This window comes from Bufo bufo, chromosome 1 (genome assembly GCF_905171765.1).
Source record: "Bufo bufo chromosome 1, aBufBuf1.1, whole genome shotgun sequence".
NCBI lineage: Eukaryota > Metazoa > Chordata > Amphibia > Anura > Bufonidae > Bufo > Bufo bufo.
This window is the reverse complement of record NC_053389.1, coordinates 589,153,875-589,181,242: the sequence shown is the minus strand read 5'-3', so window position 1 is coordinate 589,181,242 and position 27,368 is coordinate 589,153,875. Positions and strand designations below refer to the sequence as shown.

General features: G+C 43.7%; 1 protein-coding gene across 1 annotated transcript in view; it reads right to left on the bottom strand.

Annotated features, from left to right (window-relative positions):
• EXOC4 (exocyst complex component 4) overlaps window positions 1-27,368 on the bottom strand; it is a 533,336-nt gene that overhangs the window by 193,127 nt on the left and 312,841 nt on the right. The window contains exon 11 of the mRNA XM_040413403.1: window positions 4,782-5,001. Coding sequence (XP_040269337.1) covers window positions 4,782-5,001 — 220 coding nt within the window. The remainder of the gene's footprint in view (window positions 1-4,781; window positions 5,002-27,368) is intronic.

The window sequence follows — 27,368 nt, the reverse complement described above, 5'->3', positions numbered from 1 at the left end:
GTCATAAAAAGTAGATTGTCCAGCTTCACCTCGCGTGTTTTATTAGGAAACGTGCTTAAAAACCAAACATCAGGCTCATTTCATCAACATGTTTCAGCTCAACATATATTACAGATCCTTCCTCATGACCTCAGTCTTCTAGCCCATGCTCTGTGATCTGTGCAGAGGTCATTGTACAAGGAAAGAAAAGATGAGCTTGGACAATCACCTACTGTGAATGGTGGATCCGGTGTTATCTATATACAGGTAAACCTGTCTGTTATGACATGAATGCTGATAAGGGATCTTCACAGAATAGATCAGTCCATTATTAGGCTTAGTGGCCAGTGAAAAAAACTACAGGACTTTGGGGATTTTTTTGTAAATATAATGACATGAAAAATTAACAAAAAAAACCCCCACCAAACCATGGAAGTTGACCAAGCTCCCTCTAGTGGTGGCTGCAAACAGCCAGAATGTCATGCTTTAAATCTGTCTATATGCAGGGGTTTTGGAGAACAGAAAAGAAACTGTGACCCACAGCCCTGCTGTGTTCCCTGGCAGATCTCTATTTTTGTTAAAAACGTAGGCTGAAGAGCCAAAATATCAGTTTTGTATTAGGGCTAGACCAGGGATCTGAGTCTAGGGAAATGTGTGTTCTACATCCATAACCACGAAAGAAGGAATGGACTTCCACAAAGACACCTGGAGTATTCTGCATTAGCAACAGTTGACGCAAGCACACACAGGAGCTTCAGATTACAGTACCACATCAGTAGGCCGTAGTCAGAGAGAGAGCAAACACTGAGGCAGCCAGACTTTAGTTGTATGCGAAGATCAGGCAGAGGTTATGATGGCATCAGACAAGAGAACAAGGAAAACAAACACAGATTCATAAATGTAAAAAGCTAATTCACACCAAAGCAGACTGGAGCCAAATGACCCAGAGAGGTGACCAAAGGGTGGGCTCACACGTAGGTTTTTAGTGGTGTTTTTTTATTTATTTTTTACATCCGTGGTTTTTGGTGCCTTTTTTCAGTAAAAATGCTAGCTTGAGATTATAGTTGAAAGTCTATGGGAAATATGAAACACGGGACACACAAGCATTTTTTGTTAGTGTTTTTGTTTTGGGGATCTCGTCATTTGTTTAATTATGCAGCATACTGAAGCTTTTTGTGTTTGGTTTTCTTTTTTCCACGGGTATTTTGACATGTCCTTCTCTATAGGGAATAAAATCCCAGAAAAAAAGTGTTCACACAGTTATTCATTTAAAAAAGGCACCATAAGAAGCACATGGCGGCAGAAGCATCTTTGAATCACCATGCCCAATTGTCTGTTTACTAGGAGTTTAGGTGACAGTAACCAAGTTGATTTTAACTAGGTCTCAAATATTAACTCTTTCCGCTACAATGGTCACAAATGACATAATCCCTCACAAATAATGGTCGGATTTACTTCTACATTGTCTTGCATTCTGTACAACAAAACTGTATGAGAACATGTTCTATATCATTGTTGCTGTTGAAGCCGAGTAAAAGAACCTCTGTGCAGGTCCACAGTACACTATGTGTCAAAGACCTTTTAAAGTATTTTCTCATAAATTATGTAAGCTGTACTGTGTGAGTAAAAGAAAATTACATTTTTATATCATGAGTAGATCAGTGGAGCAAAGGTTAAGAACAAGTACCTTTTATAGCCAAAACTTTTCTGAGGGAAACTATTGATCACTACTTCAGCTGACAACCTGCTCCAACATTAGTGCTTGAATGTGCAGAAATGAGAACTCACGCGGGTTTACACAGAGACAAGAAAATCAATGTGTCAGCCTAGGAAGAAACGCGGGCATAGTCTGTCGATCAGAGGGGAACATGGGTTACTGCCAGGGAAATGTTCTACAGTGGAAACACCATGTTGAGTGTACTGTCCAAGCTGTCACTGAATGGTGCTCGTTTCATGGGGCAATGGAGAAGGGCAAGTGCACAATTTTAACCTGACACAGAGCTAGTTTGAACTGCAGCTGGGAAGAAATGTGTGCGAAAAACCCACGAAATATAGAAATTTAATGCTTAAAAAAAAGAGACATCAAAATATCAGACGTTCAGATCGTTCAGCGTTGTTTTGCTGAACACCATAGCATTATGAAAACATTGTCTTCTTCACCTGACTGGGAAGATCCTAATACAATGTGGCTGCATTAGCTGACAAATATAGTATATGGTCAACCATTCGAGGCAGCAAATCTCATATGGTCAACAGGTAGACAACCAGCAATCCCAATCCAGATGGATGAAGAATGTATTCCCCCCATGTCAATACAAAGCTAAAATGACAATACCTCATTTTATGTATATACAAAAGTATACGAATTAAGGTAGTGTCATCTTGAGTGTCGCAATATGAGTAAATCATTTATTTTCTAGTAGGTTGGTTAAAAGTTACATCCGGTTCAGAGGTAATCTCAATAAAATATTTTTATCAATTTGCTAAATCGCTCGGAATGCAAGTACAAGAAATCTAGCATTATTTATAATCAGGGAAAATAATCCATATGGCCAAAAGTATGTGGACATTTCTTCTAGTGATCACTTTAGCTACAATCCCTTGTTAGCAGAAGAATTTGTGCAAATACCTATATGATATACATACAAAATATATCCAGCAGTGGCAATTATACTGAAGAGGTAGTGCAGTGGCTACCACTGTTGCCTTGCAGTGCTGGGCTTCTTGGTTTGAACCCTACCAAAGGTAACATATCTAAATTGAGATTGTATGCTCTCCTTGGGTTTGCATGGGTTTTGTCTGGGTATTCTGGCTCACCCTCACACTCCAAAAACGTATCACCACCACTGGTACATCTCAAAGCTTGACTGGAATCCATTGACACGAAGGTCTGCTCCATTATAAGCGCACACTCATCAAGCTCATTAGCCCTGTATTAGGTGGCACATCAGGTGAAAGGGGGGGGGGGGTACAGAATCAAGATCTTAATTAGCGTTCCTAGGTCAGTCTCAGCAGAACTACACATGCAGTGTGGCAGTTAATAGTGCTATAGCACCTGAAACTTCAGCACAAAAACAGTTCATTCAGAACTTCATGGATTAGCTTTTTAAAGAGTGATGAATGTTTCACCATCCAGCAGTTTGGCAGCTAAATCGTGGTTTGAAGAATGCCTTGAGAATGCTTTCTGCACAAAAGTGTAAAACCAGGAATAATGGTGTCTAAATGATGGTTTTAACTAGTGTCGGCTCCTTAGTTCCTGTGAAGGTAAACTTTAAAGGATCACTGGTCAAAAATACAAAAAAACGGCCATCACCTTGCTTTCTGCTCCCTTTTATTTCCTGTTACTACTGATTTTCCACATTGTAGCATTAAGTGGCTCCATGACACCAAAGCCAATAAAGGAAGTACAGCAATTACCCCTCGGGACATACATGTCAGTGGGTGGTGCACATAGCTAAGCCCCTCAGAAGACAAAATGTGAAACGAGTGTGAATGACGCGTCATGGACCCTGAGAAACATAAACCTGAGGTCATTTTACATCCTCACTTTCTCCCAGCCTCATCATCACTGGTGTCCTGTTAGTATCCTGCAGGAGAGTAGTCATCATTGTAGCCTTATGTGATGCTATCTGGGTATAGTTCTTACACTGAAGTGGCTCAGGAAAGCACTGCTCTGAAGTTATGGCAGCACAGGCTTCAGCTACAGCCTAGTAGAGCAAAGCAAGGAATCTCTGGAATGGCACCACTCAAGTGAATAAACTTTGGGAGCATGTACAGCTCCATGATTTTGGTCAAGGGATACATTTTTAGTTTTTGCCTGAAGAGATTGTTTCACACTGTATGAGGTAATAAAATTCTAGAAAACGGACAATGTCCCCACACATAAAGCCTGGATTCTGTTCTCAGGTTAGTTCATCAATATCACATCTGCGGGGGTCCAGCTCCCGGCATCCTTGCCGATTAGCATTCGGAAAGGGGCTGTAGTGCTCTGTGAGCACTTAGGCCTATTCCTAGGCCAGTGACATCACCATACATCGGCCACATGGCCTAGGCGCAGCTCAGTCCTATTCAAGTGAATGGGGCTGAGCTCCAATACCGAGGACAGCCGCTGTACAATGTATAACGCTGTGCCTGCAAATCAATGAAGAGACTGCATTGCTCACTGAAGGTCTGGTTAGAGAAGTGGCCTTTTCAAACAGCTGATCGGCAGGGGAGTTGGACACCCACCGATTGTATGCTGATGAGCTATCTGGAGCATATGCCATCAATATCAAATTCCCGTATAACCCCTTTAAAGGGGACCTAAACCTTTGGTGAAACCATGATCATGCAGAAATGCTTCTCAGAGTGTTCTCTACTGTCGTGTTTGGGTGCCAAACTGCTTGTCCGTGCACCAGGAGGCTTTTTTTTCTCACCCTAAGGCCCCATTCACACGTCCGCAATTTTTTTCCGCATTTTGCGGAACGGAATTGCGACCCGTTAATTTCTATGGGGCAGCACGATGTGCTGCCCGGATACGGAATTGCGAACCGGCACTTCCGGGTCCGCAATAGAACATGTCCTAAATAGAACATGTCCTATTCTTGTCCGCAATTGCAGACAAGAATAGGCATATTCTATTAGTGCCGGCGATGTGCGGTCCGCAAAATGCGGAACACACATTGCCGGTGTCCGTGTTTTGCGGATCCGTAAAACACGTTACAGACGTGTGAATGGGGCCTAAAGAGTACCAGGTGAGCTGATCCACACACACTGATTGCTTACCTTACTGTAGTGTTAACTAGTAAAGCATTGTTACATACCTGCAACAGTGGCCGCTGGACTCCCAAAATTTTCATAGTATCAGCATTAGCCAACAGCTTCAACGGATCTGACACCTTGGTGACGCCTTCGATTTCCTTGTTGATCTCCGCTAATACCTGATTTAGGAAGATGTTCTTGATGTACATAGTGAGAAACTCTCGCAAGGGACATTGTTTTGTTGGTCCAAATCCAATGGCATGCTCAATCTCTTGAATAAATCTGAAACGATACAGCAAAAAGAGAAACGTGTCATTGTTTCCATTATAACTAATATACTGTACTGGTTCTGCCATTTACAATACACTCAACAATTGAATAAATCAATGTCCACTTGTTTAGCTGATGAACAATAGTTACTACAATCATTTGCTCCTCCATAAAGTTTCATTGTTTGTCGGTAGCACATCCCTACTGACAAATAATGTATTTTAGTACTGCATAAATGATAGGATCAGCTAACAATTACCAATGATTGTCCTTATTGTCTGCCTATGTGAATGAGCCCTTACACTTAACAAAAACCTCATGTCCAACTCCTCCACAGAAGACATGATCCAATGTCCACGAAGGACCAAATTACTTATTTACTCTTGATGTTTAAAGAGGACCATTCACCTGTATAAACTATGTGAACCGAGTATGCTGCCATATAGAGCGGCGCCCGGGGATCTCACTGCATTTACTATTATCCCCGGGCGCCGCTCCGTTCTCCCGTTATAGGCTCCGGTACCTTTGCTTTTTAAGTTATAGTAGGCGGGTCTTCCCTTGTCCTGTGGGCGTCTCCTTCTCCTAGGCTGCAGCGCTGGCCAATCGCAGCGCACAGCTCACAGCCTGGGAGGTTTTTTTCTCCCAGGCTGTGAGCTGTGCGCTGCGATTGGCCAGCACTGCAGCCTAGGAAAAGGAGACGCCCACAGGACAAGGGAAGACCCGTCTACTATAACTTAAAAAGCAAAGGTACCGGAGGGCATAACGGGAGAACGGAGCGGCGCCCGGGGATAATAGTAAATGCAGTGAGATCCCCGGGCGCCGCTCTATATGGCAGCATACTCAGTTCACATAGTTTATACAGGTGAAAGGTCCTCTTTAAGGTGAAATCCAAACTGCATATTCAGCATTTCATATGCAGCAGAATATAATTTAAGAATAATTGATGCTAATCACTTAAATCCATCTCATAATCATTTCCAGTCTTCATGCAGTAATGATAGATGTGTTAATATCCCACGAGTCCTGCACATATATAAATGCACCTGTACCTAGGGCCATCAGAAACTGATTCTGCCAGCTGTGGTTTAAATGTGTCTTTGATGTGTAAATGGGGTGGTCCTTCACAGAAGCTTAATGTCATATCCAGGTTTAAACACAAAATGCCCCCTCTATTCCAAATATTTAAATCTGCCTACAAAGAAGATGTCCTGATATTTTTGGAAAACAGCATTTTAAGGGGGCTGTGCAGCCAGTACATATTGATGACCTATCCTCAGGACTGGTCATCAATCTCTGATCAGTGGGGGTCCATCTTCCAACACCTCTGCCAATCAGCTGTTTTAAGAGTGGGTGGCACTTCCTCTTCGGAATTGCACTGTGCATCATCTCGGAAGTATTGGCAGCGAAGTGTAATTGCAAGTGCTTGTTCCAGTGCTTTGAATGGGATGAGCACTTGTAATTACAGTGCGCCTCCGCTGCAAAGGAGGGGGCGACATGGAGTGTAATCTTGAAGAGGAAGTGCCGCCTCCTCTTAAAACAGCTGATTAGTGGGGGTGCAGGGAATTGGATGCCCACCAATCAGATATTGATGACCTATCCTGAGGATAGGCCATCAATATGTACTGGCTGCACAACCCCTTTAACATGAAAAACTTCAAAGCTTAGGAAAAAATATCAGCCTTCAGCTACTACACTGTAGTTGTTATAAAAAAAAAAAAGAAAAATCAGAGCCACAAAAAAGGAAAATAAATATTATATTTAATTAAGACTGTGGCCCCTGTCTAAAAAGTGGCACAAGTTGGCGCAATTTGAGTTTCTACATTTTCTTCCCAACTTACTCGAAAAGGAGATGGGGCTTAGTTGGAAGGGGTGTAGCCTAAGATGCTAAATTGTGCCCAAATTTGGTGCTAAATTCTGTTTCAAAGTCAGACAACTGATAGTTGGTATAGAGGCAGACAAATATGTCTATCCCTGATCCAGATTTATCATCCAGCCTGGGCCATGGGCAGTAGATCAAGGCAACAAAAAGTAAAAAGAACAGCACATTATAAATACTGTACACTATAATATGCGCTCAGAAGCAGCGTCTAAGAACAGTTAAACAGGTGACGCTTGGTTACATGAACATATGGTTATTGTCCACATTTTAAAGCAGTTGTGAGATAGCCGGGAGGTGGGGTTAGGGGTATTTAGGATGAATTACACTTGCGATACTAGTTGGCGCATGCTGGGTTAGAGCTGGGAATAGCTCTCCTCCAGTGAAATCCCTGCTGTTTGGACATAAATGCAGCAATCCACAGTAGACGCACAGCTTCTCGTCTTGCTACATCAGTGCTCTGCTTCTCAGCAGCTGCCTTTATTATCCCTATTGACAAGTTATTTCTCCCTGTGGTCTTTCCTTGCATTAAAAGGAAAAGTTTGGCAGCGCTGCATACCATGAACACAAAAAGATTTGTAACACAAAGTTCTAGAACCCATTACAAAGATGTACAGGCTTACACATTTACTTTACAGGCGTGAAGTGCAATAGATAGAATGGGGAGAGGAGAGAACGATGAGGTGGCGGAAAGCACATGAATGACATGGCCAGTGGTTGATCGCTGAAGTCAAGATCAGCAAACGAAGATCATTAGGATAACTGGACAAGAGTGCTAGAGAGAACGTGGCTGCTTCTGAAGGGGTTTACCGATCGGTCAGATAATTCCTTTAAAGGGAACCTGTCACCTGGATTTAGTGCACAGAGCTGGGGACATGGGTTGCTAGATGGCCGCTAGCACATCTGCATTACCCAGTCCCCACAGCTCTCTGCGCTTTTATTGTGTTAAAAAACCGTTTTGAGCAATATGCAAATGAACCTGATATGTGTCCTGTGTCCGGAGATGAGTCCAGCGGAAAGGAGCCCAGCACCACCCCGCGTCCTCCGAATCTCCTCCTTGCTGGCTGACGTCATAGAGCTGGAGCGCCGAAATCTCGCGATGCGCGAGCTAGCGCATGCGCAGTGTCAGCATCATGTTCATTCACTGTGCTGGCATCAGCACAGGGAACGAACTACGCATGCGCTAGCTCGCGCATCGCGAGATTTCGGCGCTCCAGCTCTGTGACGTCAGCCAGCAAGGAGGAGATTCGGAGGACGCGGGGCGGTGCTGGGCTCCTTTCCGCTTGACTCATCTCCGGACACAGGACACATATCAGGTTCATTTGCATATTGATCAAAACGTTTTTTTAACACAATAAAAGCGCAGAGAGCTGTGGGGACTGGGTATTGCAGATGTGCTAGCGGACATCTAGCAGCCCATGTCCCCAGCTCTATGCACAATATCCTAGTGACAGGTTTCCTTTAAAGGCTCTGTACACCTTCGGAGGCAATTTTTTTTAGGGTTGCATGTTACTCATTTTTAGCAAAAAATTTTTTTTTCAATTGGTCTTTATTAAAAATATTGAGCTGTTCTGTCACAAAGGGTTAACCGTTTTTCTAACTGTGTGACTGGTACTTTCACTTTGTGCTGGTCATCTAATACAGTGTTTCCCAACCAGTGTGCCTCCAGCTGTTGCAAAACTACAACTCCCAGCATGCCCGGACAGCCTTTGGCTGTGCGGGCATGCTGGGAGTTGTAGTTTTGCAACAGCTGGAGGCACACTGGTTGGGAAACACTGATCTAATAACCCTTCTGTCTAAACTACTAAGAGGTCATAAACACTTATTTAAGCCACATTGTTATCAGTAAGATAAGACTTGAGCTATAATGAGTGTTTAGAAGATTATGTAGCAGACATAAGGAGTCCGCCTGCTCCTGGTCTAACAGAAAATCCAAAGGGTGCTACTAGTGCATGTCAGCTCTGTACAGGAAAAAAAAAAGGAATCCCAATTGTAAAAAAAAATTGCTCAAAATGAGTACAATGCAATAATAATAATAATAATAATAATACAAAAATTGTCCACAAAGGTGTATATAGCCTCTAAATGTTTTCCAGAATGGCTATAAAGCGTCATATACCAGGGCCTTTCATCTGTGGTATATTACTATTATAATTATTAAAGGGCCATTCATTCCATGGCGTTGTACATATGAAAAAGGTGCAAATGAAAAACACAAAAACAAGTATAATTAGCATGAACAAGATAAGTTACAAACTGAAAGAGAAAGAGAGGACCCTGCCTCCGAGGGCTTACAATCTACGATGGGAGACTACTCCTAAAGGTGGAAGGCTTAAACATGATGTAAAGAGAGAACTAAACAACATATTTCTCAACTGTATGGCAAACTATATGGTGTGAACCAAGCGCAAACACATACGGGACAACAACTGATCCCTAGTAACAAAGGACATTATAATACAGTGACTTGGGGAGGGGGGTTAGTGCTAGGACAAACCATATGAGCACTTATTCATGTATGCAACCAACAGATACAATGGCAAAAAGTAGAAAGCACAAAATGGCTGGTACAAATCACTCTTACAATAAGCAAGGACAATATACAAACTAATTATTTACGTACATTTTAATTTTTTGCGACAAAAACACAAAACACAAAACACAAAAAAAGTTTTTCTTTTCTTACAATGAATTTTCCAGTAGTTATGTGAGGCAGTAGAAATACTGCAGGCATGCACAGTTATCTAAAAATGAGGTCTGCACTTTGTGGTCTACATGTCAGTGCAGAGCATTGGAAGATCACGAAATCTGGGTGGGCTGAGTGCTACTTATCTGCTTTCAATTCCCATGTAAGCAACACAAGCTTCTGGGAGTGTGGACTTCATTATTATCAGATTAGTTATGCTACAGTTGCCTGCGCTTCTGCCGGCTTATTTCAATCAGATAATATCGGTATAATAACTGGCTTTGTGTCTGTCAATCCAATTACTTCCTACTTTGAATGTGCCGACATTCTATTAAAACTCACAGACACATGTCAGGCTTTATTATTACCATCCGATTGTATAATTAGCTTCTACGGTAAGCATGCTTATCAGTGGAATCAAAGTTTGCCACCTCCTGGTACAGAGAGGAAAAAAAAAATATAAAAAAAATATAAAAAATATATAAAAAAATGCGATAAAACAGATATACAGTCCTGACCAAAGGTTTAAGACCACTTGAAAAATGGCAAAAAATCATATTTAGCATGGCTGGATCTTAACAAGGTTCCAAGTAGAGCTTCAACATGCAACAAGAAGAAATGGGAGTGAGACAAAACATTTTTTGAGCATTCAATTTAATGAAAACAACGAATAAACTGAAACAGGCTGTTTTTCAGCTGATCAAAAGTTTAGGACCACAGCTCCAAAAAAAAAAAACTAAACCTCTCCAAAACAGAAATCCAACTTCCAAACATGAACTCAGTAATGAGTAGCTCCGCTGTTATTGTTTATCACTTCAAAAATTCGTTTCGGCATGCTTGATGCAAGCGTTTCCATGAGGTGAGTGGGAACATTTCTCCAAGTGGTGAAGACGGCCGCACGAAGGCCATCTACTGACTTGGTGAAGACGGCCGCACGAAGGCCATCTACTGTCTGGAACAGTTGTCCATTTTTGTAAACTTCCCTTGCCACCCATCCCCAAAGGTTCTCAATTGGATTTAGATCAGGGGAACACGCAGGATGGGCCAAAAGAGTGATGTTATTCTCCTGGAAGAAGTCCCTTGTCCTGCGGGCATTGTGTACTGTAGCGTTGTCCTGTTGAAAAACCCAGTCGTTACCACACAGACGAGGGCCCTCAGTCACGAGGAATGCTCTCTGCAACATCTGGACATAGCCAGCGGCCGTTTGACGCCCCTGCACTTCCTGAAGCTCCATTGTTCCACTGAAGGAAAAAGCACCCCAGACCATTATGGCGCCCCCTCCATTGTGGCGCGTAGAAAACATCTCAGGTGGGATCTGCTTGTCATGCCAGTAACGTTAGAAACCATCAGGACCATCAAGGTTAAATTTTTTCTCATCAGAGAATAAAACTTTCTTCCACCTTTGAATGTCCCATGTTTGGTGCTCTCTTGCAAAGTCCAAACGAGCAGTTCTGTGGCGTTCAAGGAGATGAGGTCTTTTAAGACGTTTTTTGTTTTTGAAGCCCTTCAGTCTCAGATTCCGTCTGATGGTTATGGGGCTGCAGTCAGCACCAGTAAGGGCCTTAATTTGGGTCGAGGATCGTCCAGTGTCTTGACGGACAGCCAATTGGATCCTCCGGCTCAGTGCTGATGACATTTTGTTGGGTCTTCCTCTTGACTTTTTTGTTCCATATCCCTCAGGATCATTTAAGAAATTCCAAATGACTGTCTTACTGTGTCCCACCTCAGCAGCGATGGCGCGCTGTGAGAGACCCTTCTTATGCAGCTCAACAACCCGACCACGTTCAAAAAGGGAGAGTTTTTTTGCCTTTGCCATCACAACGTGTGACTACCTGACAGAAAATGACAATGAATCCACATCTTTGCACAGATTTGGCCTTTTAAAGGTATGTGGTCCTAAAATTTGGATCAGCTGAAAAACAGCCTGTTTCAGTTTAATCGTTATTTTCAATTAATTGAATGCTCAAAAAATGTTTTGTCTCACTCTCATTTCTTCTGGTTGCATGTTGAAGCTCTACTTGGAACCTTGTTAAGATCCAGCCATGCTAAATATTATTTTTTGCCATTTCTCAAGTGGTCTTAAGCTTTTGATCAGGACTGTACAAGTCCAGTAGAACTAAGAGAGAATAATAATACTCATTAAACCTTCTCACTTATCAGAGGTTATAAGGTTGTTTGTATGTGTGAGTAAAACTAAATCTTTAGGTATGGTTGTCTTCATACAAGCAACAATTAAACAGCATAAATCATCAGCCTTTAAACCAAAAAATTCTTCTTGGACAGTGTGGTCTTCATAAATTAGTATCCTCTAGCAATCCGTGCGCCAAAAAGATATGTACAGCAGTTGGCATATAGGTCTTCATTAATTATATTAAGTTTGAATATTTTGTGTGCATTCGTTTTGTATATCAATAAAGAGATTGAAGTAAAAAAAACTAAAAAACTGACTTCAATTGCATACCTACTCGCGCGGGTTTTCCACAATGCACCCAGGACGCATCCTGAGCCAAAACGTGACGCCTGTGTCAACCCAGCCTAAAACTACTCTGAAAATATAATCTTCTTAAAGGGAACCTGTCACCTCAAAAATGCATCTACAACCGCCAGCAGTACCTCGTAGTAGCCCGCAGCCTGTTAATCATATGTTTCATCCTGTTGTCCATTGCTGCGTAAGTTAAAAAAACGCAGTTTTATTTCTCTATCAGCGCTATAGTTCTGGCCAGCTTAAAGTCAAGGGGGCAGCAGCATCCTTCCTTTAAGTCAAGGAAACCACGCCCCCTAACCGTCAGCTCTTGCCTGAGAGTGACAGCCTGCAGTGCGGCCGCGATTCCACTAGTCTCGCGATTATTAACAGGCTGCGGGCTACTACGAGGTACTGCTGGCGGTTGTAGATGCATTTTTGAGGTGACAGGTTCCCTTTAAGCCATGACCGTTTTGTAGCAGGTCACACCTCGGGGTACTTTTACTCTGTTCCCTCACTGTAAGCATTCTGTAGCAGTGATCTATCAGAGCTGTCTCAGGGAAGACTCACCTTTCATTTATCAATAGTGTACAAGCCTAATAACCCTGAAGCGCTAATTAAAACTAATGTATTCAGTTTACATGGAAGTGAAATTCTTCACATTCTTTCACCCATCGGCTACTTATTTCCAATTTATAGTGGATGTTTATTCTGCACCACAACCAAATCAATTAGTAAGAAATGGTGACAAAAGTCAAAAGTACTGGAGAAGAGAAAGTCAAAAGTACTGGAGTAGCTGGAGAAACACATTTATGATATCCTTGGATTTACAATAAAACAATTCATATATTATGTCCATGTATAATGGCAGATTTACATTGTTTATGAGCCTAATGTGTGTCCCAGTTTAATTCCCCCTGGTGGTCAACAAGCAAAGATTATAGGGATAATGCAGCAAACAGAAACTTTGCTTAGGTTGAATGAAAGCCTAGCTAGGTCTCAGAGAAGGCTTGTGCACCCCTTTATTCCCACTTTAAGTGCACCCATTGTTTCAAGTGACTTTTCAGAATAAGTTGTTGGGTTTCCCTCTGCGGGCTCAATCTCTGTCCATTTTCCCTGAGATAGTGGGAGAAGACTAGATGCTATGAAGTCTCCTATATACAGAACATAAAAGAAGATCCTGCTTCCCTATCTTTCTGTACCCCACAGCAGTACCAGAACTTGTGTGAAAACTTGCTAGAGCCAGCAGCAGTGTCTGTTACTGCTCTCTGTTAAAGGGGTATTTCCATCACAGACAATGGGGGCATATCGCTAGGATATACCCCCATTGTCTGATAGGTGCGGGTCCCACCTCTGGGACCCGCACCTACACTGAGAACGGAGCAGGGAAAGGCGGTGGAGGGCACACTGCTTATGTGCAGCGGCTCTCCATTTATTTCTATGGGGCCGCTGAAAATAGCCAAGCGCTGGCTCGGCTATTTCCATCGGTCCCAAAGAAATTAATGGACGTGGTGGCTGCACAAGAGCGGTGTGCTCATTCACTGGTATGGGGAGAGTGCTCTTTGGTGGCCAGAACTCTGGAAACCCGGGATCCTCCAGCCACCATTCTCCCCTGTCCGTTCTCGGTGAAGGTGCAGGTCCCAGAGGTGGGACCCGCACCTATCAGACAATGGGGGCATGCCCTAGCAATATGCCCCCATTGTCTGTGATGGGAATACCACTTTAAGGGGTCATTCCTCCTTTTCCCCACCTCCCTATATACACACACGTCTATGGGCACATAACCTGGTCATGCAGTCAGCTGAAAACCCAAACCATCTCTCAAGACGAGTTTCATCAGTGAATTAAGGGTGCCTGGCAGGAGCCAGGCGCAAGGAGACAAAGTAGCTCACAAGTTTAGAAACAGCCATTTTACATAGGAGGGTGAGCAGGAAAAATACAACACCTACATGGCGCAATAAACTTGTAATTATATATTCCCATCAGGAAAAATGGATTACTTGACATTGGCATTATTTCACACTATCACCTAAATAAATTGTTATGCAGTAGGTATGGACCTACTGTGCTGCTAAATGGATTCCACTTAGGGTTACTTCTGAGGGTCTTGTCAAGGTGGACCACTCTTTCACTACAGGTGCCACCAACCCACTTCCTCTAGGAGTAGGGTCTGTTCAGACACCAGTGAATAGCACCAAGGGGAAAGGCAAGTCAGTGGTCAGGTCAGATAAAGCAGATTTTTGTACAGTGGTCATACAATTATGTCAGGGCAGGTGGCACAGGGTCAATATGGAGATCAGGCAGGTGTCAGGAAAGGCAGCACAGGGTCAATTCAGTAAACTGGCAGATGTAGGGCATGGGATGCCAGAACAATATAATAGTGCACCTTTGCAGGACTAGACAAGCTATGAACCTATAGCTCAGGCACCTTCCCATAGAGTAAGGTGCCCTATATACCTCAGGTAATGCTGGCATTGAAGGGGGACATATTAGTCTGCATGCTGGGAAAAGTGCACACCCTAAGGGTCCATTCACACGTCCGCAATTCTGTTCCGCATTTTGCGGAACAGAATTGCGGACCCATTCATTTCTATGGGGCCGCACGAGGTGCTGCCCGGATCTGGAATTGTGGATCCGCACTTTCGGGTCCGCAATTCCGTTCCCGAAAAAAATAGAACATGTCCTATTCTTGTCCGCAATTGAGGACAAGATTAGGCATTTTCTATTAAGTGCCGGCGATGTGCGGTCTGCAAAATGCGGAACGCACATAGCCGGTGTCCGTGTTTTGCGGATCTGCAAAACACACACGGATGTGTGAATGGACCCTAAGGAAGTGAGCAGCAGGAAGCAGGTGAAAATGGCCTGTAACAGAAAACAGCAAAGAACAGATCCACAGATCCGCAAAACACGAACATCGGGAATGTGCGTTCCGCATTTTGCGGACCGCACATCGCCGGCAATTAATAGAAAATGTCTATTCTTGTCCACAATTGCGGACAAGGATAGGACATGTTCTATTTTTTTCGGGAACCGAATTGCGGACCCGGAAGTGCAAATCCGCAATTCCGGATCCGGGCTGCACATCGTGCGGCCCCATAGAAATGAATGGGTCCGCAATTCCGTTCCGCAAAATGCGGAACAGAATTGCGGACATGTGAATGGACCCTAACGGGTAGTACGCCAGTAGCCGTGCCTGCCGGGAGAGAGGAGAGGCCGGCATCACAGGAATGAATGTAATAAACACTAACCCTCAAGATACTGTACAATCTAAGCACAGCGCCAATTTATAATCTATGGCACAGCTCTATAGCGGTCTGTTCCTAGTAATTAGGCACGTGACGTTCAGTTGCCTAGTAAAGACTCGCCTCCAGCTGATCATGTAGTTTCGCCACACACGATACATGATCTGATAGGGAAAACATTGAGATTTTAGAGCTGTGTGGGAGGGAATTACTTGCAGTTATAGAATTATGAAGAAGGATTCATTTGGTTTCTTTGATAATCTGTTCATATAAATCTCCTCAACACAGTAATGGTCATTTCCTGATACAAGCATGCCAAAAAAACAAGTTAACACATTATCAGAAGAGGGGAGACGAGAAACATGAAATGAGGCCTCATGCGTGAAATGTGATTAACAGCTTACAGTAAAAAGGCTACAGGAACAGCATAACACCCTTGGCCCTTCATTTAAGTTTGGATTTGACAGAGCAGTCAATGTATTAGGGCTTAATCAGGGACAATGTTAAGGAATTATAGCTGTGCAATTACGTTATAGCCTGGAGAAATAGTGGGGAGATGTTAACTGGAAATCACAAACCGCTAAATACACGGGAAATTTTTCATTTCATAAGTAAACTATTACTTCTCCCGGAATTGCAAGGCCTATCTGTTATTTCACAGGAAATTAAAGGGGTTGTCCAGCCTCAAGAAAGGCCATCACTAGCTGATTGAACTAACATACTCCCTCCACTACAAGACTTACAAAGCGGCGTGCCATCACTTCGTAAAGGCTTTTTCAACATATAGGGATCGAGTTAATAGATTACAGGGAGGTGCTGGTGAAACTCAGTGGTCAAGGTGAACATAAGCACCAATGGCAAAGTTAGAGGTAGGTGGAAGGTCATTAAAAATGATTTCAGAGACTTAGGTCGCAAGCTCAGGCCAGGGACCTCAAATATACTATTTACTGAAATACTACTGGTACCACGAGCCACACTAGAGAGGCAGCAGGAGATTAGAAATGTAAACAAATGGCTCAAGAACTGGTGTAGGAAGGAGGGGTTTTGGTTCCTGAGAACTGGGCTGACCTCTATCGGCTACAGGTTCTAGCGTAGGAATGGACTGCACCTCAATGGGGAAGGCACAGCTGTTTTGGGAGAGAAGATGACAAGGAGGTTGGCGGAGTGCATGAACTAGGTTTTGGGGGGGAGGCAAGAGGATGAAAGTGCTGATAGGGACCTGGGTCTAAGTAATGCAACTGGAACTTAATTGTATGTACACTAATGCCAGAAGCCTGACCAATAAAATTGGTGAATTGGAATTAGTAATGTCTGAGGAGGACTATGACATAGTGGGAATAACTGAGATATGGCTGGGATGATAGCTATGAGTGGAAGGTTTAAGGGGTTTTCACATGAAAAATATTCTACAGTTTTCAAACCAGCACCTGGATCTGAATACTTTTGTAATTGCATGTAATTAAACATTTAGTATAGCCACTGAGTTATTCAATAAAATGTATCTGTATAGTGCCACCTACTGTTTGTACTTTTTCTTATTTCTTTGTCCTGCTCACTAAGAAAGCCGCACATGCTCAGTTTCATCCTTCCATCTGCCTCGTGAATTGTGATAGGGAGAGCTGAGACACGCCTCCTGAGCTGTGATAGGGAGAGCATGGACACGCCCCCTTAGCTGCTGCAGTAAAGACACTCCCCTTGAACTGTAAGCTTGATATAAATCTAGCAGAGCAATGAACGGGGAGATCTCTGGATCCATGTGAGGTACAGGGCTGGTTCTAGCTTTGTTAGAAGGAGATTGCCATGTAATATATGATGTTTAATATTCATATGTTAATCATGGGATAACCCCTTTAACTTACAGGGTTACAGTCTGTTTAGAAAGGATCGTCAAAACTGTATAGGGGAGGGGTTCTCCTTTATGTAAAATCCTGTCTAAAGCCCACACTCCGGGAAGATATAAGTGAGGGACATGAACATGTGGCGTCACTGTGGGTAGAAATATATAGTGGCAGAACCAATAATAATGAGGTCGTTATTATGGGGGACTTCAACTACCCAGATACAGACTGAGAATCTCAAACCTGTACATCTCATAAAGGAAAATCAAAAAGGAGTTAGGTGGACGGACGTGGATAAAGGAATGTGGGAGGGGGGAAAGGGTAAGAGGCGCAAAAGGGTGTCACCAAAGGATGGAAATGGTGAATAGTGGTGGATGACACGTGAGGCAGCTCCCAAAACCGTAAGAGTCAGTACACACCAGTGGACTGTTGATTTGATAGAGTAAGAGAAAAATGAGAGACGATGAGCAATGCTATTACAGGGGTTTCCTGGAAGCATCGCTTTTTCAACTGTTTTTATTGTTTTATATAACCGTTCTTTCTTATATAATTTGATATATTTATACTCAGAACCTCCCATATTCTCTGGCTTTCTGGCGCCCCCTCGGTGCTTCCAGGAAACCCCTGGAATAGCACTGCTCACCGTCTCTCTTTTTTCTCTTACCCTATCTCATAAAGTAAACAGGTTCTTGTCAATAACTAAAGACAATTACCTCTCCCAACTGGTACAGGATCTGACTAGAGAGGAGGCCTTTATAGACTTAAAGGGAGTCTGTCAGGTCATTTTTACCAATATAACTAACAGCATTACCCCTCAGAAGATTGCAAACGCAGTCTAAACATACCTGTGTGTACTTGTGTCTTTATTCCAAGTCCAGGAAAAGCACTTTATTCTGCTGAAAAATGGTTGGCAGGTGCCCAGCTAGGGGGTTTTGTTTTGGGTACATGACAGGCTTTGCTGTTCAGTGTGCCCAAGGCAAAGACTGCCCAGCTGTGCACTTGGGAGCTCTTTTCCAGCAGAATAAACATGATTTTTGGACATGGAATAAAGACACAGAGTACACACAGGTATGTTTACAATGCGTTTGCAATCTTCTGTGTGGCAATGCTGTTATATTGGTAGAAATCACCTGACAGACTCCCTTTAATATTAATCAATAGATGACAAAACCACAGAGGTGCAGGATGGGGGACACCAGAGAAATTGTGACCACAATATAATAGATTTCCACTTGTCATTTAGGCTACTTTCACACTAGCGTTCTGCTGTCCGCTCGTGAGCTCCGTTTGAAGGGGCTCACGAGCGGAGCAGAACGCTTCCGTCCAGCCCTGATGCAGTCTGAATGGATGCGGATCCGCTCAGACTGCATCAGTCTGGCGGCGTTCAGCCTCCGCTCCGCTCGCCTCCGCACGGCCAGGCGGACAGCTGAACGCTGCTTGCAGCGTTCGGGTGTCCGCCTGGCCGTGCGGAGGCGAGCGGATCCGTCCACACTTACAATGTAAGTCAATGAGGACGGATCCGCTTGAAGATGACACAATGTTGCTCAATCTTCAAGCGGATCCGTTCCCCATTGACTTTCAATGTAAAGTCTGAACGGATCCGCTCAGGCTACTTTCACACTTAGAAAATTTTCTAAGTTTTAATGCAGACGGATCCGTTCTGAACGGATGCGAACGTCTGCATTATCGGAGCGGATCCGTCTGATGAAACATCAGACGGATCCGCTCCGAACGCTAGTGTGAAAGTAGCCTTAAAAGGGTGTTTTGTCGGTGAGGCAAAACAGACAAAAAAAGGCTGAACTTCGGGAACGTGAAAATGATCAGTTTAGAGAGGGCCTTAAACTTAGTAACTGAGAAATGTTCTCAAAATTAAGAGTACAGACACTAAATGGAATATCTAATAGAAATGGAAAAGGGGCAATAAATAAATAAAAAGCATTTACGTTACTAAAACAGGGAAGTAATGAAGAAGCACTAAGAAACTATAAGGGAAAAAAATTGAATATGTAAAAGACAAAATAAAAGCAGCCAAACTTACCCTAAAATGTTCTTCAATTATACAAATGGTAAAAGGGTTAAACCTGAAAAGTGTTGGTCCTTTAAAAAGCGAGGAGGGTGGAGTTGTAGAAGGTGATGAGGAGAACGTGAATTTATTAAATATTTTTTCTTGACTGTATTCAATGAGGAAAATGAAATTAATAGTAGCTCTCCATTAAAAGTAAACTCTCCATTAAAAGTGGTCTCTCTGACCCAGGAAGAAGTGTAGTGTTGTTGTAAAAAGATTAAAATAGATAAATCACGGGGGCGTGGCCTGGCCGTCTGAGAGAATGGCGGTGTGAAAGCTGAGCTCCGCCGCCTAAGCCTGCATAAGGAGACCCTTTAGCCATCGGAACTCCGCTCATGGGGAAAAAAGCACCACCCAAACCCACCGCTGTCAGCCAGACTTCTGCCAGGGCCCACAACACGCTGGACACTTACCTCCGCAAGCGCCAGACATCGCCGCGCGGCACCAGCGGCCTGCTTCTGCCTGCAGTTTCCGGTGAGTGTTTCCTGCCGGACTCCCGCGCCCTCTTCCCTCCTGTGGATGCAACAACTCCGCTCCACCTGGGACCAGCCTCCACGCCCCTGTCGCCCACAGCCGCAGTATTTGTCCCCCACAACCCAGGGGAACCATCAGAGGGCCGAGATATTATATCAGAGGCGGGATCGCAGCCTTCAAAGACCCGAGGCCTTAACATGCCGCCCAAAATGGCACCCAAGTCGGCCAGACAGATGGCTACACCAGCGCACAAGTGCAAAGACTGGGCTGAGCCCCCTTCAGAAAGTGCTGACCCGGCCCAATATCGCTCCACCACTGAGCCAGAAGGGGCCTCATGGGATCACTTATCGGATTCTATGGATGAGGGTGAGGATGGTTCCCTCTACTCCACACAATCTTCCACACTGCTTCACCAAACCCTGCAACATTTGCCTACTAAAGAAGACTTCAAACTACTGATCACTGAAGTCCGGAATACTTGCAAGTCTGAAATTTCCTCCCTTAGGAGGGATATCCAGCAGCTAGCGGGCCGTGTGGATTCCATAGAGACTGAACATGATGATAAGCGCAGAAGTGTCACTCACCTCCAATCTATTATAGCCTCCCAGGCACAATTTATTAGGAAAAATGCCAGTCATTTGGAAGACCTGGATAACCGAGGCCGCAGAAACAATATCCGTATTCGCGGACTCCCTGAACCCGACAAGGAGGAAGATCTGAGGGAAACCCTGACGGAACTCTTCAACTCAATCTTGGGGACCCCTTTAATGCAACCTATTAAACTGGACCGAGCACACAGAGCCCTGCGTCCTAAATCCTCTACTGCTCAACCACGCGATGTGATTTGTTGCGTGCACGATTTTGAAATGAAAGAGCACATAATGACTAAAGCTTGGACATGCAGGTCCATTGAGTTTCATGATGCATCTGTCCAATTATATCAAGATCTCTCCTGGTGGACACTAGAGAAAAGAAGGGCGTTACAACCATTGCTGATCCTCCTGCTGGAGCAAAGAATCCTGCATAGATGGGGCTTCCCGTTTGCCCTTTCAGTCACGAAAGATGGCAGAACTTTCACCCTTCACCAACATGCAGACCTCCTGCCTTTTTGTTCTGCCTTAAATGTGGATCCACCTTCCATAGCGGACTGGGAGCTCCCGGACCCAAAACCTGTGCCGGATCCGGTCTGGCGGACACCTAGACAGAAGAGACGGCACCCTCCTCTCCAAGATGATCCACGCAACTTGGAACCTGCTGTTGCTCCCCCATGAACATAGTGTTCCACCTCATCTAATATTGCACAACTCCTGTTCACTTAATTTTTTTTTGCCTTTCGGCTGTGTTCTCTCTTTCATCCCAGGACTATTTTTGACTCCCTGGGACACTTCCTAGTCTTAATAATGCTGTTCTTGTTGCTACTTTGGTGTCCTCTTTTTTTGCCGTTTTTGAGGACGTCCAGTCACTCTCCTACACTAGGGATGAGTATCAATACCCTCCCTCTTTCCCCTCTTTTTTTGGGATCGAGAGACGGTATAGCTGCGATGAAGTATTTGCTTACCATATGTTACTGATTCCTCTCTGGGTGCATATACCCAATGATATTACAATTGTGTGGTTATTGATGTTTTTTGTGTCTTCCCCTTTTTCCCTCCTGTGTTCCCCTCTTGTGTCTCTCACTTTTAGGCGATCTGGCTGCGGCTCATCTGAATTGTGGCCTAACGGGGGGCCGACTCTCCTGTGGTCTCCATATACTGGGATGTGGGATTCGAATTTAGCAAGTATCTCTCTTTTCATGTTTTATGATGGTTAAGTGTATTTCATTAAATGTTAAAGGCCTCAATTCCAACGCCAAGAGGCGGTTAGCTCTGAATGAATGTAAATCCCAGAAAGCAGACGTAGTATTTCTCCAAGAGACCCATTATGATCAGCGCAGAGATCTTTCCCCCGAGCGTACTCTGCTACTTCGGGAAAAAAGACAGCTGGCGTGGTCATTCTCCTTTCTGCCCATTGTCCGATACAGGTTGAATCCTACATTGCTGATAAGGAGGGCAGGTTTCTTATACTTAAAACTACATTACATGGTAACCCACTCATTATGTGTAACCTCTATGCCCCGAACTCGGCTCAAATCTCTTTCCTGGATGGGGCCCTCTCCAAACTGTCCCAGTTTCTCCCTTCTGCACTGCTAGTAGGAGAGATTTTAATGCTTTTTTCTCAGAACAGATGGATAGGTTATCTATGAAAAATATAACACCCACGCGAGCACAGTGTCGTCTGTCGCGTCTATTTAGACACACTATCCGGCGCCACGCTCTGTATGATCTCTGGAGGGTGAACTACCCCAATGCTAAATCCTACACTTTTTTCTCCCACCCCCACAGTACTCACACCCGCATTGACTATTATTTTGGAAACATTCCTGTCTTGCGAATGTTGGAGGATGCCCCAATATCCGTTAGCCTCAAAAGTACAGGCTCTTATACCAAAGTATGTCATTGGCACTTTAATGAGTGTTTCTTCAATAGTTTGCCTCTTCGTCAGGAGCTCAGGGATATTGTCACAGAATATTTTACGCTTAACCAATCTTCCGTCTCCTCTGCCGCCACACTGTGTGAGGCCCATAAGGCGGTTTTTAGGGGCCATTGTATAGCGATGGGGTCTCGATTGAAAAAGGACTGTATGGCGCAACAAACATCCATTACTGCCCAACTCAGAGGTTTGGAAGAGCAGCTGGGCTCCCGGCGCTCCTGTCATTTGCTACGCCGTATTGTAGTATTAAGGGCTAGATTAAGAGATCTACAATGCCAAAAAGTTGAGAAACTATTGTTGTACTCTAGGCAAAGATTTTATGCATGGGGTAATAAACCCTATACTCTCCTAGCTAATCAGTTGCGCGATGCCAACCTGACAGGTAGCCCCACCGTTATAAGACGTGCTGATGGCACACTACTGTACAGGCCTGAGGCAATCTCGAAACTTTTTCAGGAATTCAATGCACATATTTATTCTATTCCCCAGCAGCTACCCTCCGACCAGTTAGATCGTGCACATCTCTTTGAAACCTTTTTATCTAATTGTAGTCTTCCTAAACTAGCGAAGGAGGATTTGTTGTTATTGAATGCTCCCATTACAGGGGAGGAATTACAGGAGCTCCCCAACAAGAAATCGCCTGGCCCAGACGGGTTACCTTATATATATTATAAAACTTTCTCGGACATCTTGATACCTTACATGGTGTCGCTATATAACTCCTTTTTGCAGGGTTCCCCGATACCCACCTCGCTATCGCATTCCTACGTGAATGGGGAAGCCATATATCAGCCAAAGTTTTTGTAAAAAATTTTAGGTCCGAATTTAGGAGGGCAATGGATCTATAATTGGCACAATATAGGGGGTCCTTTCCCGGTTTAGGGATCAATGTGATATTGATCCCTAAACCGGGAAAGGACCCCCTATATCAGGGCTGGCCAACCTGTGGCTCTCCAGCTGTTGTAAAACTACAATTCCCACCATGCCCTGCTGTAGGCTGATAGCTGTAGGCAGTCTTTGCATGCTGGGAGTTGTAGTTTTGCAACATCTGGAGAGCCGCAGGTTGGCCATCCCTGCCCTATATTGTGCCAATTATAGACCCATTGCCCTCCTAAATTCGGACCTAAAATTATTTACAAAAACTTTGGCTGATATATGGCTTCCCCAGTTGATTCATAAGGATCAGGTAGGGTTTGTCAGGGATCGGCAGGGCGGAGACAATACTAGACGGACTATTGATCTCATAGAGATTGTTAATAGACGCAACGAGGAAACTCTATTGCTTAGTCTCGACGCTGAAAAAGCGTTTGATTGCTTGAACTGGTCATTTATGTTCTCCGCCTTGCAGACCTTTGATAATACGGCCCCTTCTTAACAGCTTTATGGACTCTTTATTCCCAGCCAACAGCGGCGGTAAAAATGCCCCATGCTCTCTCCTCGACCTTTCCTATACATAATGGCACACGACAGGGGTGTCCGCTATCCCCTTTAATTTTTGTCTTCTGCATTGAACCTCTTGCGGTGGCCATTCGAGCACATCCGGATATACATGGGGTCGTGGTTAATAAGGTTGAATTCAAGTTATCTTTGTTTGCGGACGATATCCTGCTCACATTGACGGACTTACACGTTACACTCGCAAACCTTTTCCAATTGTTGAGTGTGTACGGGAGGTTGTCAGGTTACAAAGTGAACGGAGGCTCTCCCTCTCCACTGCAGCCCTGAGAGGGTAGTTGCCATGAAAACTAATTTCCACTTTCGCTGGAAAGACAATACATTGCGATACCTGGGGATAAACCTTACTCCGACCAACTCCTTGTAGTCGCTCAATTTCCCGGACACGTTAAGGAACTTAAAGGCCCTTAAGAACAAATGGATGCCCCTCCCCATTTCCTTGTTGTGTCGTATAGCTACAGTCAAGATGACTATATTGCCAAAACTACTCTACCTGTTTGAGACCCTAACGGTCCCGATACTGAGTCGGGAACTGCGAGCCCTGCAATCTAGTATGCTACGATTCATATGGAATGGGAAGAGGCATCGGATAGCCTGTGTGACCCTTACAGCACCTAAACAGCTGGGGGGTCTGGCAGCCCCTGATGTCACTAAATATTATTGGGCGACCCATCTGCGGAGAATACCAGCATGGTCTAGTCTATACGCCTGCTCTAGATGGTCAGAAGTGGAGAAACTGTGGATAGCTCCTGTACACCCTAATTCCCTCAAATGGTCCCCTTTGTCGACTGTTTTGCTGCCATATTTGCTAGGGCCCATGTCTCTGACTCGTCACATATACGGCAGAAATGCAACCGACAATTTTCCTTAGCCTCTGACAGGTCCTCCATGACCTCCTTCCTATTTAACCCTGTATTTCCGGTAGGAATGCAGTCCCCCTTCCTTATGTACTGGTTTCCCAACAAATTGTTTCATTTTGCGGATATTATAGATTATAACAGTCTCCAGATAGTCACGTTTGAGAGATTACAATCATGCCGCCAACTTCCTGACTCTGCCAGGTACCAATATATGCAATTGAGGCACTTGTTTACCTCCATATTTAAATCTACGACTGTTTCTACTCCCACTTCCTTCGAAAAACTGTGTAAAGCTGTCTACCTCAACTAAGGGCCTTGTATCAGAAATATACCTTCTCCTATCATCTTTGCCCATTAAACATTCCTACATGTCTAAATGGGAAGCGGTTCTTAACCGACCCATCTCGAATGCGGAATGGAAACTAGTGTGGGACAGGACTGCGAAGTCCTCTTCTTGCATCTCTCATAGAGAAAACTCTTATAAAGTGCTGATGTTTTGGTACCATACCCCACAGTTACTGAAACATCTATGCCCTTCCCTCTCTGATAGATGTTGGAGGTGTACCACAGGAGAGGGGTCTAATATCCATATATTTTGGAGCTGCCCTCTAATCAAGCCCTTTTGGGAAATGGTACACGAGGTTCTATTCCAGGTCCTCCATATTAGGTTCTCTTTAAACCCCTTTTTCTACTTATTAAATGTGCCGCCTATGCCAATGAAACTGCACTTTTTGCTTTTATCCCTGCATATTCTGACCGCAGCCAGACGCCTTATTGCCAGATTTTGGAAAAGAACTACTTCACCCAACCAAACTGACCTTATTGCGAATGTTCTGGAGGTCAGGAAGATGGAATACCTGTCCGCTAGCTTATCTAACCAGATTGAACGGTTCAACAAGATCTGGCAATCATGGGACGATTACTTGGGCCCATGACTACGCTGATTTATGTAACCTACCCCCATCCCCTCCTCCTTATGTTCTGTGTCTTTTGTCTATACCTCCCGTCTTAATTGTGTGTCCCGTGTCATATACTTTTCTGCCTTCACTCTAGTTTGAAAATGTGGATGCATACTATGCCAGTTACATTATCCTATGCTACATCCATACTTTGGTTCATTTATTGTACCTGTTTAGACTTACTGTCTTGTTACATACTATTCTGTGGATTTAGTGGGTTGCTACCCACTTACTCTATTACCTTTCTGTTGTGCATCTTATCGTGTCTGTATTGCGTTAGATTGTCACACCATGTTGCACAGGCTTGTAACTATTAATGTTTTTTTTTGCAATGACTCAATAAAAAATTGTCAATAAAAAAAAAAATTTATAAATCACCTGGTCCAGATGTCATATATCCCCGTATACTAAGAGTATTAAGTAATGTAACAGTTTAGATAAAAAGACGACTGAGGGGAGATCTAATAACTATGCAATACATCAGGGATCTCTCCTATCATCTATTTCTACCCAGGACTGTGATAAGGGGACATCCTCTGCGCCTCTAGAGCAGTGAAACTATGCAACTCTCTGCCAGAGGTCTATCTCATGTTTTGTTTTTAATTTCCTGTGGATGAACTTTGTAGGATAAAAGCTAACAAACTATATTACTATAAATCAACGGGGTCATCGAGCCTTGTTGGTGTTCATTATAGGACAAAACTGGCACAGTTATGTTAGTTTTTTTTGCTGAAACAGACAAAACCAAAAACTTGGCAAAAGAGTGAACAGAGCCTAAAGCCATCAAACTAAGGTATCCAACTCTCAAAAAAACATATTTAAAGGGGTATTCTGGTTGTGTCAGGTTATCCCCTATCCACAGGACAGAGGATAACTATCAGATCGGTGGGATTCCTACCGCTGGAACCCCCACTGATCATGAAAAGAGGGACCTAATACCAAATGGAGCCCCCAAAATAAACAGAGTTGCCAATCAAGCATGTGCACAGCCGCGCCATTCATCTCTAAGGAAGTTCACCAGATTATTCCACCATACCTCAGAAGCAATTAGTTTTAATTTTCTTAATCTCTCCAAGCTTTGTGCAGCTCAGTTGATTTTATTCTACCAGGGTTTGCATTTTAAAAGACTAGAAACCCACTTAAAGGGAACCTGTCACCAGTTTTATGGTGTACTAACTAAGGGCAACATAAATAAGTTATTGATTCTCTTAGCACAATGCTGGGTCACTTTCTTTAATTGACCCAGTCAATCTGCCAACATCTTGTATTGAAAAGCTCCAGCTGATAATGATGAGTCCAGAATATTCATGAGCTCCTGACTCTCCCCGCCCACCTGCTGCTGAATGACAGTTCGTTTCCATATGAACCAGCAGCAGGTGGGCAGGGGAGTGGCTATAGCTCTGAATTAAATATACGCTGGACTCAATGACATCACGCTGGACTCAAATCAGCTCATTAGCATGCGGCATCTTTGTGTGTATATTATGAGGTAACCATCTGTTACACCAGTAAGCGAATACATCTAAGGCACTTTTTAGTAGTTAATGATTGTATATAATTAGTTAGATTATAATCAAATATCCACATGACAGGTTCCCTTTAAAGCTAAATTTATATATAATGCTACACTGGGATTCAGGATTCCAGTTCAAAGTTTTTCAGCTCATGGGATTATGAAAAGGAGGTGAGCATGTTCTTTTTTACTTCATGTTCCCCACTCGATTAGTGTAACAACTTTTTCATTGTTAGTTTTTAAAAGTTGCTTAAAGGGGTTGGCCACTATATAAGTACTTTCCACTATATAGTGGGAGGTAGGGTAAAAAAAAGAGTTTCCTAATACTTTATTAAAAAAATCTAAATGGTAAGGTTTTTATAATGAGCCCCGCCCCCTCAGCCCCGCTCTGCGTGCAGCCAGTTCGTCCATGGCTGCACGC